Source organism: Bison bison, unplaced genomic scaffold, assembly GCF_000754665.1.
Source record: "Bison bison bison isolate TAMUID 2011002044 unplaced genomic scaffold, Bison_UMD1.0 scf7180017864363, whole genome shotgun sequence".
Lineage (NCBI taxonomy): Eukaryota > Metazoa > Chordata > Mammalia > Artiodactyla > Bovidae > Bison > Bison bison.
In genome coordinates this window covers 5,528,500-5,544,601 of record NW_011494935.1, presented here as the reverse complement: position 1 = coordinate 5,544,601, position 16,102 = coordinate 5,528,500, and the positions used below count along the sequence as shown (strand labels likewise).

The window sequence follows — 16,102 nt, the reverse complement described above, 5'->3', positions numbered from 1 at the left end:
CTGCATTACCCCTATCATTATTCTATCCAGTCTTTCCAATATCCTCAGGTACATGGTCACAAGTAGAATCAAAGCAGATCACATAGCCATTAAGAAATGTATCAATTCAATCAAGAATGTATTCTCAAGTGAAATAAAGGAAAACACTATTTTGTCTGGAAAACTTGATATGATCATATTTATGTAAGCATTTCTGAAAAAATTATCACATAAGTATAAAATCCATTATTCCAGAATGTAAGTTTTCAATCCTCCCAGGCAATCAGAGTGGGGTTGTTCAGTAATGTTAGCCATATGCTTACTCTTACACAAAGTTGCCAAATTGGTCCCCATTTTTAGTTCTCACCAGTAATGTATGAGAGTTCCATTTGGTTCACATACTTACCAACACCTGGTCTGGTCAGTATTGTTTTTGTTTTACCCATTCTGGTTGGTGTGTAGTGTTACCACATCATGGTCTTAGCTCGCATTTATCTCAAGGTAATGTGGGACTTCTGTTCATGTGCTTACTGACACCACAGTAACTGAGCTGACTCTCAAAGGCAGTATGCTGAATCTACACATATGACATTCCTGAAAAGGAAAACTACAGTGATGAAGTAGTAGTTGTTTCCAGGAGTTAAGAGTGGGGGAAGGATGTGGCTACAAGGGGTTACAGGAGCAACTTTTGTGGCTGCTGGTAGAACTGTTCAGCAGCCTGATTTGGGATACTGAATTATAAGAATTTACATGTGTGTTAAAATTCATACAACTGTACACTGATACAGGTCAGTTTGCTGTCTGTATGTTAACTTAAAAATAAAACTATTATGCTGTAAAGTAAATCACTGAATTTTTCAAAATATTCTTTGACATGAGACTTTTGTGAAATTTCCTAAAGTGTGAGGTAAGTGAGTCTAAGCACTAAAAAATCTCCTGGGGAAAAGGAAACTTTTTATTAATAAAATGGCAGTTTTTCTTTTTCTTATTTGATGTGTAGATTTTTGTATATCTTTCAAGCTCTAAGAAGTATTACCTTCTGTGGTTCTATTTTATGTAGATGAAGTTCAATAATATATTTTATGGATGGGAATAAATGTACATTTGTTAATGTTCCCTGTGAGAATCCGTTAAAATTTAAAAATCATTCAGGCCAATAACTGCTCCCCAGAAAAGCTATTAATTTGGAATTAAACTATCTTCTCCATTTTTTAGATGCAAAACATTTATCTTTATAAAAATATATGTTTAAACACACAAGTTAAATATAAATCATTTCATAGTGCCATAATTTTATGGCATTCATAATGATGCCAAAAAAATGACCATGTTTTAAGTAATTGATATAATAGCAGAATCAATAGTTTTTTTTTTTTTTTCCTGCTAAGATTTTGCAGCAAGATGTAGAGCAACACTATATATAATTCTAAGGAAGCTATAGGTAAACAGTTTAGTTAATTGCCAAGCAACTTAAAATTATTAGGCAAACTGCAACCCTCACCATTCCCCAAATCATAGAGGCACACTTCTTCCATAAGAACAAAACTGATGGTATTATTATATGAAGTATTTTCCTGAATTTAAAATATTCACTATGGCCACAAGACTACACCATACAAAGTAGCCTTCTGCCTCCCAAATCCTATATCCTGACCTCTTCATCCATGATCACTGTCCTCTATACATGTGGGCTATATTTTATTTCCTGACCCACACCAAAATTTTCCTCTATTCAAGGCCCTTGAACCTGCTGTTACCTATAATAAGAAAGGGCTTCTCTTCAATCTTTTCATGGCTAAATTTTTTTTAATATGCTTACAATCTCAACTTCTTATCCATTACTCAGATACGACTTTCCTGAGTTTTCTAATATAGATTGTTTCTTTTTTCACCACATCACACCTTTTAGTTATGTAACATTTATCACAATTTGAAAGTTGTTTATTTACTATCTGCCTGTTCCTAGACTGCAATGTCTAAGAGGATTATGAAGATGTCTGTTATTCCATTTTAATCTCCAATCCCTAGTACAGTACTAAACAAGCATTAGGAATGCAATAACTATTTATAGCAAGAAGGCAGGAGGCAAGAAGGAGGAAATTTGTCTACTTTGCATTTATTTTCATTCTGCATTTAACATAGTGCTTGAGAGCTTGATTCGTTTTTATGTTCATTATATTGAAAACTAATATGTATGTGTACATATGGGTGGTGGTTTTCCTAGCTGCATACATTTGAGAAAATTTAACTCTACTCTTAAATTCTTAACAGTTCATTGAATCTAAATTACATCTGTATTTAGGAAAATAATTGTTAGGAAAAAAGTTTCTCTGCTGTATGGAGAATGAATCAGAAGGCAAAAAACCGGCATCAGAAAGGTCCATTAGATGGCTGATGCAGTAACCTAGGGGACAGATGGAGTTGGATTTTACTCTGTTATCAGATCCATAAGGGACACGCAAAAAAAATGGGGAATCAGTCAAAAACTTGAATAGAAAAACATCAGCTCTCTCTTCTTTGCATATAGTTAAAGAAACTGTCTTCAGGAAGAAGGCCTATGTGTCAGCACATATTTCATTGTTATTGGGACTTGGCCCATGCATAATAGACATTTTATTATATATAATATGGATCTAAAATGAATGAACAGTATTGTCATTCCAGAAACTTAGGGAGCTTTATTCAATTTTCTCATCTTACACAAATTAAGACAGGGGAATAGAGAATTACAGAATTTTTATCAAAAAACCCCTCTCCTGTACTTTTCCCAAGTTCAAAGTTTAGTAGGGGTGGAGAGGCTACTTGTGCCTCTTGGGATATCCCAGGAAATAAATAATGACCCTGTAGTAGTAAAAACAATAACAACATATAAGAGATGCTTACCATGTGCCATGTTCAATGTATTATGTCAATTACTACTCAAAATAAGCTTAAGGGGAATTATTGTCTTTTTTGTTTTTATACAAAGAGACTAAGGATGAATGAAGTTAAGTAAATTTACTGAGGGTCATCACGTAGCGAATGTCAAGGGTAGAAATATGAATACTAGGCAAGTGCAGGTCCATGGCTTATGCTCTTACGGACTGCACTACACTGTAGGACTTGCTCTTTTGTTTTGGTCACCAGCAATGTATGCTGGACTTAGGTGCTATGGAAAAGATGAAAAGATTTTTTAAAAAGAAGATAAATTTCAGGGAAAGGGAGATGCCATTATTATTATTAAATTCATTAAACAGTAATCCCAGTTTCCTGGTGGCTCAGAGGTTAAAGCGTCTGCCTCCAACGAGGGAGACCCGGGTTCAATCCCTGGGTCAGGAAGATCCCCTGGAGAAGGAAATGGCAACTCACTCCAGTACTCTTGCCTGGAAAATCCCATGGATGGAGGAGTCTGGTGGGCTACAGTCCACGGGGTTGCAAAGAGTCGGACACGACTAAGTGACTTAACTTTCACTTTTCCAGTTCTAGTTCAGTCGCTCAGTTGTGTCCGACTCTTTGTGATCCCATGAAACAGTAATTACTGAACATTTATCAGAAGCAAGGCACTTTTCTAACAGTCTGGAGTATAGCAGAGGACAAAACAGCATCTCTGTTATCGTCCATCCTGGATTCTAGCTGAGTGAGACAGAAAGTAAAAAATTAAAATAATAAATCAGTAGGTGTCATAATACAAAAATTTTCTAATTACTGAAGACTGTAAATACTAAGGAAAGGTGAAACATAGAAGAGAACTGGAGTTGTGAATATAGGATTGATGGACATTTGCAATAGTGCACTGAATGATCAGTGTAGGCATTGAGAAGGCAATATTTGAGCAAAGATGTGAAGAAGGTGAATAAAGTAGTGGATATCAGGAAGAAATGAATCAAATAGGGAACATAATACTAAATATACTTTCTTAAATACTTAAAAAATTATCATAACAGAACTGAGAAAAAATGAGAAATGTTATGTTCTCATTTAACACCAATGTGATGGATTCCCAAGAAGAGGCAGAACTTGCTAGAGAAAGCCAAAAACCACTCCTGCATTCTTTTTCCTTCACCCAGTTTGGGACCATATAATGGAAGTTAAAAGATTCAATGAGAGAGTAGTTCTTATGGAATAAGGTTGTTGGCCTAACTGCAGAAAGAGCTACAGCAGTTTCATATTCCCTCCTCACAGTGACATATGTTCCACCTCTCCCTCAAGGCAAGTGGAAAACAAAGTCAAGAAACTCACTCATAGATGAAGTTAGCGAAGACTAACAGAGATAACTGCTATCTCTACCTAAAACAGAAAACTTGCATTATTTACTTCTTAATGCTGTTTCAGCACAGGGTAGACAGAGAATTCTTAGCAAAATTTGGCCTGTGGTCTCTATAATTTAAGGAGCCTAAGTGACTAATGTGGCTTGATTCTTTCCTGAAAAAGTCTAAAGAAGATAAGCTGGTTTGAACAATCCCTATAGTGAATCTGAGTCAGAAAAACACCATTACTTTCAGAAGCTGACAAGTAATTTTTCAGAGTCTGTTTTTCATTCATTCATTCTTCCTGAGCTAAATGGATGCCAGAAAAATAGTCATGCTGGAATCGTGCTGTTTATTTAGAGTTTATAGTGCAACTCTAGTAATAAAATGCTAGTATAAAGTCAGAGTGGATGTATTTTTGGAGTGGAGCGAAGGACTGTCATGAAACATCAAGTCCCTACAGCATGACCCATGTCAGGGAATAGTGCAATTCTCAAGGTTCCCAGGGGGAGGAAGGAGGAAGAGGGTTAGCTTCACAGAACCCATCCAACTCCCCCATGAAAGAATGACTCAGTATGCAGGCCTCTTTCACCCAGAAAGTACAGTAAGATCTTTCTGCAAATGTAACCATCCTTCCTACCTCGACCCTAATCTTGAAAAAAGCCAAAAGCAGCATAATAAAAAGAGGGGGAGCCTTTAGAACATGATGTAATAGGTGGGCTGCAGAAATCTTAAGTCAGGCCTGATGAGAGAAGAGAAAAAATAAAAAAGAAAAAATTAAAGTGAGTGAGAGATTGAAGGATCAATTTAGATGAATTTAATACCTGAAAATGAGATTACAAACTCTAAAATGAATGGAAAGTTTTGACATTGGATATATATTGTCCAGATGTGGTGTTGGGGCGGGGAGGGGTAGATTCAACAGATGATGTTTAAAAAGAAACATAATTTCTAGACCATAGCTATGTAATTCCAGCATGTTCAATAAATCAGTTACAGAGAAATTCAACCATATTTTAAGTATCATTTCATAATAGAAGGCTTACAATGAAAGATGTTTAAATTAATAGCATCTAAACATGACTATATTTCTGTTACCATTCACTCTCTCAATTATTAGGGGTGAACATCACCTATCACAATATATCAATATAATTAAATATCTTACAGATATTAAACAAGTGGTAGTTATAGGGTTAAGGGACTTCCCTGAAATAATTTAGTTTATAAATTATACCATACACAAAAATAAACTCAAAATGGATTAAAGACCTGAATGTAAGGCTGGACACTATAAAACTCTTAGAGGAAAACATAGGCAGAACATTCTGACATAAACTGCAGTAATATCTTTTTCAATCTATCTCCTAGAGTAATGAAGGAAAAAACAAAACAAAACAAATGGGACCTAATTAAACTCAAAAGCTTTTGCATAGCAAAAGAAACCATAAGCAAAACAAAAAGACAACCCATGGAATGAGAGAAAATATTTGCAAAGGATGCAACTGACAAGGGATAATCTCCAAAATTTACAAACAGTTCATGCAGCTCAATATCAAAAAAACAAACAATCCAATTAAAATATAGGCAGAAAACCTAAATAGACATTTCTCCAAAGAAGACATGCAGATGGCCAAGAGGCATGTGAAAAGATGCTCAACATTGCTAATTACTAGAAAAATGCAAATCAAAACTATAATGAGGTACCACTTCACACCAGTCAGAATGGCCATCATCAAAAAATCTAACAATAAATGCTGGGGAGGGTGTGGAGAAAAGGGAACCATTCTACACTGTTGATGGGAATGTAAGTTGGTTCAGCTACTACGGAAAACAGTATGGAGGTTCCTTAAAAAATTAAAAATAAAACTACCATATGACTAGCAATCCCACTCCTGGACTTAGGTGAAAGGAGGAGATACTAGAATAAAATAGGTAAAATAGATTTTAAAAATTGATAATTTATTAACATAATTCCTTGGAATTATGTTAATAATTTCAGCAATCTATTCTCTTGCTGAAAGATTATAGTTTCTTATTATTGAAAAGTAACTTGAGGGAGTTCCCTGGTGGCTTAGTAGTTAGGATTCTGGGCTTTCACTGCCATGGCCCAAGTTCAATTCCTGGTCTGCGAACTCAAATCCTGCATGCCTCACAGTCTCCTTCTGCACATATTTTTAAAGGTCATACATAGTACATTTTGCACATAATTTTAAAATCTTCAAAACTCTATTTTTTATCATATTGTATCCAACTCTGAAATTAATTGATGCTTAACAGGTATTTATATTTAAGACAGTTGTGTGTGTGTGTCTGTTTTTCCCTTTTTGACATAGTTGACTGTATTGGGTTGACAAAGAATCAGGGAAGATGCCTCAGCTGGAGGCAGTGGTAGGATAATAAATCTACTTTCACGCATCTGTAACTTGAAGACCTATTTACTGGATGGGGGTGAGTAGAGCATAAGCCTTTCAACTGGCCATTGATTGGTAAATTTAGTTTGTGTTAAAATAATGTCACATATGATGTATTACATTATTTAATTATCCTTAATATAGTTCTAGTCTACTACATAACTTTTAAATAGTAAAAAAAGAAATTGTTTTTAGAACATTAAAAAATTTTCACCACTTTTCTTCCAAAAAATACCACTCATTTTTAAGTGAAAAAAAACCTCTTCAACTGAGGTTAAAAACAAAAACAAAAACACAGCAATAACTATTATAACAAAGAAAAGGATGTTGAAATATTAAAACCAACAAATTTGATGATTGTAGATCAGTTTTAGCTAGTTTGTGGCCCTAACTTAATTTCTCTGTCCTATGCTTTCACCAGCTAGAAAACTGTCATAGTCTCTCATAGCACCATATGACTTTGCTGTGTAGTATTTATCTAAGGTAAAATTAGTAAAACTTTGATCATTGCCTGCCACCCATGAGACTGCAAACTCCATGAGGACAGAATTATGGCTTTTGCTACCCCATAATAGTTATATACCGTTACTAGCATAGAACTAGCTGAAATACTAGTCACTTCTATAGTTTATATCTAGAGTTTTTCCCTTACTTATTGTATCTCAAATGTGTTTTCAAAAGCAATTTATAAATTATATAGTTATATACCATTACTAGCATAGAACTAGCTGAAATACTAGTCAATTCTATAGTTTATATCTAGAGTTTTTCCCTTACTTATTGTATCTCAAATGTGTTTTCAAAAGCAATTTATAAAAAGGGACTGTTAACCTGCACAAAAGAACACAAATAAGTCATTTATTTCTTTCTACCAAGGTTATATTGACAAGTTATATTCAGTTTGTTTTGGCCATGTAATTTAAATGTGCCTAAATAAATTATAGAACTTGCTATTTATCTATCTCACTACATAGACTTTGGTTCTACTACGATACTTGTGTTCATGGCAGGGTTTCAATTATTACAAAGGACCTTGGCTTAAAAAGCATCTTTTGTTCTCTACACTATTACTTATTTGGTATTCATATGGTTTTCTTTTTTTTTTTTATATGGTTTTCTTTATAAATGAGTAGAGAATGTAATATCAGGACTACTTATTAGCATTTACATAGCACTTTGTCTTGAGAGTTACATAATGATTTCATAATAATATAGAATTATTACCATATTTGCCCTCTTATTTTATACTGTAGGGATTAATGTGATTTGGAGTTAAATTTTATTTTTACCCTAAATCACTAATATGTAACTTAAAAGTGTTTTTTTTTTTTCCCCTTAAAAGATACATATTCTCTAGAATACAGAAGAAATGAATAGGAAATAACCTTCCCAGTAAAGTAAACTGGAGAAGTCTTTTACACCTCAAAACAATCCAAGTATTTTTCTTATTTTTACAGAGAAAAAGGAAGACTGTAGGTGAATGGTGTGGTGTATTGCTCTAGAAATATATGACTGGGGAAATCTTAACCCCTACTCCACCACCAAAATTCAGGAAGAGTTGGACTATTTTCAGAACTATTCTATGACTTGTTTTCAAAAGTCAAAAAAGTAAAATATTATTTTCCTCATCTAACTTACAAAGCTACAGAAGGAGAAAAAGTGTGCACACCAACAGTCTCAGGAAAAAAAGCCCCAATATCTGGAAAGTGTAAATTGTTTTCCTCTAGAAATGAAAAAAGCACTTTAAGTTTTCACGTACCAAAGAAGTTAATCAAGCTGTTGCTTGTATGACTGAGGTGATTAAAACTGTTAACTTTAAATATCTATACACTGAAGATAAAGATATCCAGATATTGAAGCAGCAACATTTTTTTCTACTTTCATATTCAGTATGGTTGCCTCAATATATAATTTTTGTAGGAAAACTATCCAACAACATTCAACAAGTCATCCTGTAAATTTTCTCAATAGAAGACAAAGTTTTTTTGAAAATGGGATGAAAAAGAGTGGTTAACTTTCTGGGTAATGACTGAATTACCAGATTAAACTATGCTTTAGTTACACATAACCATTAAGAAAATATACTTTCTAAACAGTTTTTCCAGGTATTAAATAATATTATTTAGTATGTTATTAAACTAATAAAATAACTGAATACTGGATTATTTCTAAGCATATCTTTTAGAGCTTTCAATCAAAAATGCAAGATAAATTTAAAAATGGAGTGACTGATGCAGACTGAGGACCTCAAGCCACACTACTAGGTAAATTCAATCTTTATTTACTGGGCTAATAGAATGTATATCCATACTAGCTTCTACTGTATGATGGTAGAATCAGATACTTATGAAAATTAAAATTGATCAGTTAAATACACTTATAAGTAAGCAGTACTGAGCAAATGAACCTGATGAAAAAAATCAGAAGAAAAAAGCAAAACAGAAAACAAAATTTGGAAAATAGTGACAGATACAAAATGAAACCAGTTATCACTATCATGTATGAACATATAATTCTAAAATATTTTTGGAAAGAACATGCCAAATCACCTTTTATTTATACAGAAAAGTCATATTTAGCAAAGGACACATCAAGGTCAGAGTGGCTATGGCCCAAGAGACAAGGCAGGGAGGTGACAGGCCTTCTGAGATCCTGCTTCAGGACAAGGGGTCTGGGGCAAAGTGATGAGATGATAAGTAAGTGGTGAGTGCTGGCAGCCACAGAAAGGAGAAAGCTCCAGTTGCATCAACGCAGTTGGCAGGTCATGCTTGGAACTCACATCAACTCACTGCTACTAGCAGTACTGGGGAGGGGAGAAGGGTAGGGGGAAATTAGTGGTATTAACTGGAGTGAGAGCCACTCCCTGGTTCCCCGAAAACTCCCACCAAGCGACACAGCAACGAACCCCAGGATGGTGTGAAATGTATACAAATGTACACATTTATCATTATAAATCTCTATTTCTATCCACATACATGCTTAATCATTATTTTGTTACTTCTAATTATCTGTTGCTTTTAAGCAAGTCTAAAGTCTCTATAATCTTGGTTTCCAAGTCAAATGTGGTTCACAAAAACTACTTAACAAATGTTAGTAAAATTGTGTGTGTGTGTGTGTGTATATACACACACATGATATAAAATAAATATATTTTATACATTGAAATAGGTTGCACAACTTTGTATATGTTCATTAAAATCTATATTATATATTAATATTTATATGTAAAATCTGGTTCATTGTATGTATACACATGACACAAGTAGATTGGAAAATCTGAACTTGATGTTACATTGTTACTATTTGGTTTCTGACTTTGAAGAAGTCACATAGGTCTTTTATAACCCACGTGGATTTCTTATAACCAGTAGCAGGAGGATGAATTCTTTCTTTCATAATCGCCTGAATAAGAAATGTGCCCACCACAACTGAAATCCTGTATCTTTAAGCACTTAAATTGTTTGGACACCTGTGATGGTCAAACAGTTTCTGAAATGCACTAACTATAAAGTTTTTGCCAGTCTTCCAAGGTCTTTGATTTTAGCAGAAGTACTTTGGACAGTCATGTAGGGGAGGAAAATAATTTTCCTTCTACACTTGTAGATTCTTGGTTGAGCCATCATTGCATTAATAAGATTCACAAGAGAAAAGAAAAAAAAAAGCAAACAGAAATGTAATAACATGTATACTTTCTGTACACATAGGAAATACCCAGGAAAGCTAAGTCCTTCAAATAGCCCAGGCCACCTCCTTACATACAGTGTCTGGTTAAAGACAAAAGAAGATGTTGTGAGCAGGGGGAGCCAGTTAAGGGCAGTTATTGAGTAAAGCACTGTCAACAAGGGGATGATTGTTAGGCAGATTCAAATCTCTGCCTTCACCACTGGTAAGTTTCTAGATATTTAGCCAAACTCTTCTTTCTGGTAGAGGGATGGAGATACTCATAAAAATGGAGATTTTTGTTATTTGAATGCCTCTTACAAAAGGTAACTTCCACTCAGTTTTAAGCTTCACACCTGTATCTGCTGTTTGTTAAAAATAATAAGCCTAAAATAATCCTTATGCCGAAGAGGCATATTTTGGGTTGGCAAATTCTGCATCTCTTCAACAAGTATTATGTCATTTCAGTAAAGCCTGTGAAAGTCACTCGGTAGTGTTCTCCAGGCCAGAATACTGGAGTGGGTAGCCTTTCCCTTCTCCAGGGGATCTTCCCGACTCAGGATTGAACTGGGGTCTCCTGCTTGCAGGTGGATTCTTTACCAACTGAACTATCAGGGAAGCCCTGGTAAAGCCTATTTGTACTTAAATTGTGGAAAGTCTGTCTTGGAATTACTAGGAAGTTATTCTAGTCACAGTCCTAGCAAAATAATATTTACAACAAAGATAAAATCTCTAAACTCAGTCCTACATTCTTCCAGTTTGAAGAGAAATTCTTGTTGATATGATGCAAATTTTAAAATGTGTAGCACAGAGGCCTCTATTGCTAAATAGTTTGTAATTCAATTCTCTTGAGGAGATTATTCTAAACTGAGTCTAAGATATCAGATGCATTTATGTAACTAAATTAAAAGCTGATTTTTAAATTTCTGCCTATGTTTTGTCTAGAAGGTAGTAGGCAGCTGGATCCTGGGAAATACTGAGTGATAAATATTTCTCTCTCTCTTTTTTTTTTTTTACAGATGTATGTTTGTCTCAGGGTAGACACTACTTGAAATGTTATATCTATAACTAAGCAAGTAAATATGCTGAGGAAGTGATTTTGATTTTTCTTTTCTAATAAGGCGAAGTGGAAAATTTGGAAAGGTAGGGAACAGCAAGCTTGTTTGGTTCAAGAATCATACAAGTTTAGAAAGTTTCCCAGATGACTCATATGATAGCATTGTATAAAAGATATGTGACAGTTTAGATAGTTTTGGGTTTCAGAAATTAACTATCCCCCACATAAGAGATATTAGCTATAAACATCCTCATGCCAATGACTCATATTCCCACACAATCTAATTAATTTAGTCAATTTTAACGAGGGACATTTTTCTTTGAAGTTATATAAATAAAAAGTCGTTAATTTTTTTTAATATTCCTTCAACTTTCTGATTCTACTACCACTGTTTACCCAAAAAGCCTTTTTTAAATTTCTCCTAGAAACTCACATTTTACTAGTCACTTGCTGTCCTTCAGGATCAGCTTCAGAGATCAAAGCTACTATTTTCATTCAGTTCTATTCAGCCATTCAAATGGCTTTTTTTTTTTTTTTCTTTTTATGGGATTGCAACAAACTGAAACTCTGATCACATTCTCTGCACCAAACTACAGTGACTCCATTCTCTGTCATTACAGAGAAAATGTGAAAATCCTCCTATTGAAGAGTTTTCTTGGCACATAACTCCCATTATTTAGAGCTACTTATAAAGCTCAACTAGATACCATGCTAGGAATTGAAAATTAAAATATATCCCTAATATTAGTTTTTATATAATATTTGAGAAGGTAGGACTGTTGCTATAAGAAGACATCTTAAATTTGATACTCTTACAAATAATAAAATTGCATGTTTTTGGTTAAAATAAGTCCCTTGGAGATAAAATACATAAAAATGTACTAATCTATTTAAGTATAAAGTTGCTTACTAAAATGAATCTAAGTGTGTGGGAAGGAAAGTGTATTTTAATCCACAGGTTTCATAAATGGTAGGAACATGAGAATGATGTTTTTCTATCAACAAGTAACTAAATTCCCCAATTTCTGAAACAAATTAAAGGTTACATACTACATTAAATAGTAAAATGTATGTAATTTTTAATTAAAAACATTGTTTTTCCAGTATGCCACTAAAATGCATAACACCTAAACTATCTTAAGTAAAAGGCCCTCTTCTGAGAAAGCTACTTAATCTGACACTCTTAAAGAAAATGCATTCAATTTTTAATGTAATGCGGGAAGGTATGAAAAGTACTGGTAGATTAAGCAGGCCCTTCTCTTTACTTGCAAACTCCCAAGAGAGACTTTCACTCCTTGTTTTGCTTGGGTCTCCTTTTTACTGAAATCTTTTCCTCTGATTATCTACTCCAGAGAATGCAGGACCAGCAAAGTTAGCTTTTCAATAAAATAAAAAAAAAATATTTTCACCTTCATCTCTTTTATCTCCCTTCATTACAACTACTACATAGCAGTGTCAACTCCCAGGAAAACCTTAGGCAATGGCTTGGTTTCTTCTATAGCCAGTTTTTCTTTTTTTGAGTTTTGTCTCAAAGTGACAGTAAAGCAGAGTGCAACTAATATAAGTACAATAGACCTCTAACCTGCCTTTGGCTCTGGCTGGAAATCCTGATGGTGTGTGTTGAGTCAGGGGGGTTGTTTTTGTGGGTGGATAAATGATGAACTATTTGTGAAGGGATATTTCCTTGATATCTTTGGTGCAAAGAAGTTAAAAAAAAAAATTAGGTGCAAAACACTTCACAACACAATCTTTTCCCATCTTTTCCATTCAATGTAATAAGGCTCTAAGACATTAATGCCTAACTCCCCAATTAGGCATCACATTTACCTGGCTCAGCATATTTTTCAACACTACAGCAAAGCCAACTCTTTTCCAGACCTATATCCCTCCATGCATTAACTACATTCTCCACCCCATGCCCAACAATGCCCCTCCTATCTCAAGGAGGGGGAGAGGATAATCAAAGCAGGGTCCCCAGACATCATTAGTGCTCCTTTGCTCCATCGGCATTCTGTCTTACTATGACAATGTCCTATGTAAATATAAAGTTGTCTTATGGGATTAGACAAGCTTCTTTTCCTTTGGCCCTGACAGGACTGCTGTCCCTGGTGCTGAACCATGTTACCCCACCAGGGAGTCTGCTGCCAGGTCAATGGGGCTGGATAGAAAACCTGGCTCATTCATCTTAAGAATGCTCAGGTGCAGAAACAAGAGATACTTTGGTCACAGGAGCAGAACCCATCCCCCAACACATACACACACACACACACACACACACACACACACACACAAACACATCTGCCGGGTATACTCCAGGACCCCATTTGTAGTTTTCTCTTCCAGACCCCCACCCAAACGCCTCCAACATGGCCTCAAATGCCAGCATGTATCAGCACAGCCCACCTAGACATCAGATTGCAGTACTATCAAAATGCTACTCCCCAAACGCAAAGTCTTTATGGCGTTAGCTTTTCCATTCTAAAAGAAAGAAATAAAACCCATTAAATAAATAAATAAATGAAAATGACCTTCCTTTTCTCTCCCTCCTTTTCCTGCCCCACATATTCACATTCTCCTAAATAACAAAGCCCCAAATCCCAGAAGAGTCTTTTAAATCTGGGTGGTCTCCCTAGTTCCTCGGTCCCCACCCCTTCCCCCACCTCTGTGAAACAAAACAACCCCGAAAAGGGCATATCTTACCCCGGGTAGAGCGATAGCAGGAGCAGAATCCACAGCGTCATTTTCTGTGAAAATACAGGAGTCGAGTAGACTGAGCTTCCTGTGCTCCATATATTTGTCAAACTCATCGTTTTTTTTTTTTTTTCCCTCCCCTGCCTCTAGCCTCTAGGTTGCAGAAGAATCCCTCCCCTTTGTATTATTATTATGCTTATGATCTGATGGTGGCTCCCCCCACCTGCCTCTAGTAGGTCCGTCACTGGGGAGCCGTATTGCTACCAGCTTCGGGAATTAATATTCAGGGGGCAGAAATAACATCAGCACAAACGCTTGCAGATACCATCAAAGCATCAGCTCAGGGAGCAGCTTTCAAGTCTAGGGGAATAATATAATTGAGGCAGGGGGAGGGTACAGGGAGAGACGCATAGGAGACAAATAAGAGAATGAGAAACGCGGGCACACTCTTACACATATTCATGTCCCCCCACCATTCACACATACTCTCCCAGGTCCATCGTTTTATGTTTGTTTATTTGTTTGCTTTGCTTTGATTTTTCTTTTAGAGGGCAGCAAGTATGTATGTGTGCTGGGGGGGTGTGTATGTGTTTAAAAGAAATACTCGAGTCTCTGCGTGATTAACCATCACGCAGATTAACTAAGGGGTCAAAGTGGAAGCGATGCGTGCTGCTGCAGAAGGAATTAACACATGCGTGGTGTCTTTCCAGCGCTGTTTAACTCTTTGGTGCACACACAGGCATGCAAAGAGAGGCTTTCCTGGGGACAAGAGATGCTTTAGCAATTTATATACTATATCACCAGTGACAGAAGGTGTCTCTTCAGATCTGCCAAGAATCCTTATTTAAAATCATGCAACATTAGAAATTAGGGTTACATCGTAGGGGAAGGGGGAGCAGGTGTTGGGGGAGGAGTGGTTGTTTCTCTGTAAACCATCCATTAAGAAAACAGATTCGGTGAATTTTTAACTTGAATGAAAGGAGAAAACATTGATAGAATTACAAAACAAGAAGAATCTATGCTCTTCAGTATTCACTCCTCCTCTTTCTGCTCCCTATCCCTAGTGAAAATGCAAAGACACAAACTACTTGGATATTAAATAATATAAATATAAATGCATGAAAATAGCTGCCTAAAGACTATAGACCACAGAATAGGGGCCTGCTTCTTGAAAGGATGGTGGATAAAGGGGAAAGTCAAGATGACATTAACAATATAAAGGGAATTCTATTTGCTCTGTGGGATTTGACTTTTGTTGTTGTTCTGCTTGGTGATAATTCTGAAAATTTCTGGAGTGGAAGAGTGGTGTTACCATGCTTCTTTCTTGTCTAGAATGTTACCATGGATACTGATACATGGGAGATATCCTTTTATGTCAACTTAGTTCATCCACTGCAGAGGAAACCCCATTCTCTCATCATGGAGACGCAAGTGGAGGAGTGTTTCAAGGCTCCTGCAACACTGAGACCATAGCAAAGATGTTCATGAAAAATTCCAAGTGAAGAGGACCAATCAGACTCCCTGGACCACAGCAGGGAGTCAGTCCAAAACCAGTGCCTCTTCTACAAGAAAGTCTTCCAGGTAGGGAACTTGAGTAAAGAGTCCAGGATGCATAGGAATAGAACATGGGATGAGTAGATGCACACTTCATCTGCAAACATAAAACATACTTAACGACAGTAGAGAGAAGAACTGTTGGCTTCCTTTAGACTGAGGAAACATATTCTGACACTAAAGCAAAAAATGCCTAACAGACATGCCTGGAAACCTGCATGCCTTCAGAACTTAGGCAGTTATTTATGGCATTTGAACAAAATCCAATTAAAACAACAACAGCATTCACATGTAGTAGTCAACTTTTTTTTTTTTTTTTTTTGGTAGTGATTAAATTAGAGACAGAAAAAAATGAAAGTGTCTTCCTTTGCAATTTGCTTATTCCTTACTGCACTGTGAGGAATTTTGGCCCTCCTTATATTTATCCTTTTTTTTTTTTTAGAAAACAAGTCTATGTTGTTAATAGCTGTGTATTTATTTTCAGTTAAGACATTCTATCATATTTTTGTAGGCCAAAGCTT

At 35.6% G+C, this 16,102-nt stretch overlaps 1 protein-coding gene across 2 annotated transcripts in view; it reads right to left on the bottom strand.

Annotated features, from left to right (window-relative positions):
- GABRG2 (gamma-aminobutyric acid (GABA) A receptor, gamma 2) overlaps positions 1-14,143 on the bottom strand; it is a 127,465-nt gene extending 113,322 nt beyond the window's left edge. For both annotated transcript variants that reach the window (XM_010855339.1, XM_010855341.1), the window contains exon 1: positions 14,037-14,143. In XM_010855339.1, the coding sequence (XP_010853641.1) occupies positions 14,037-14,143 (107 nt within the window). The remainder of the gene's footprint in view (positions 1-14,036) is intronic.
- Positions 14,144-16,102: the final 1,959 nt, after the last annotated feature.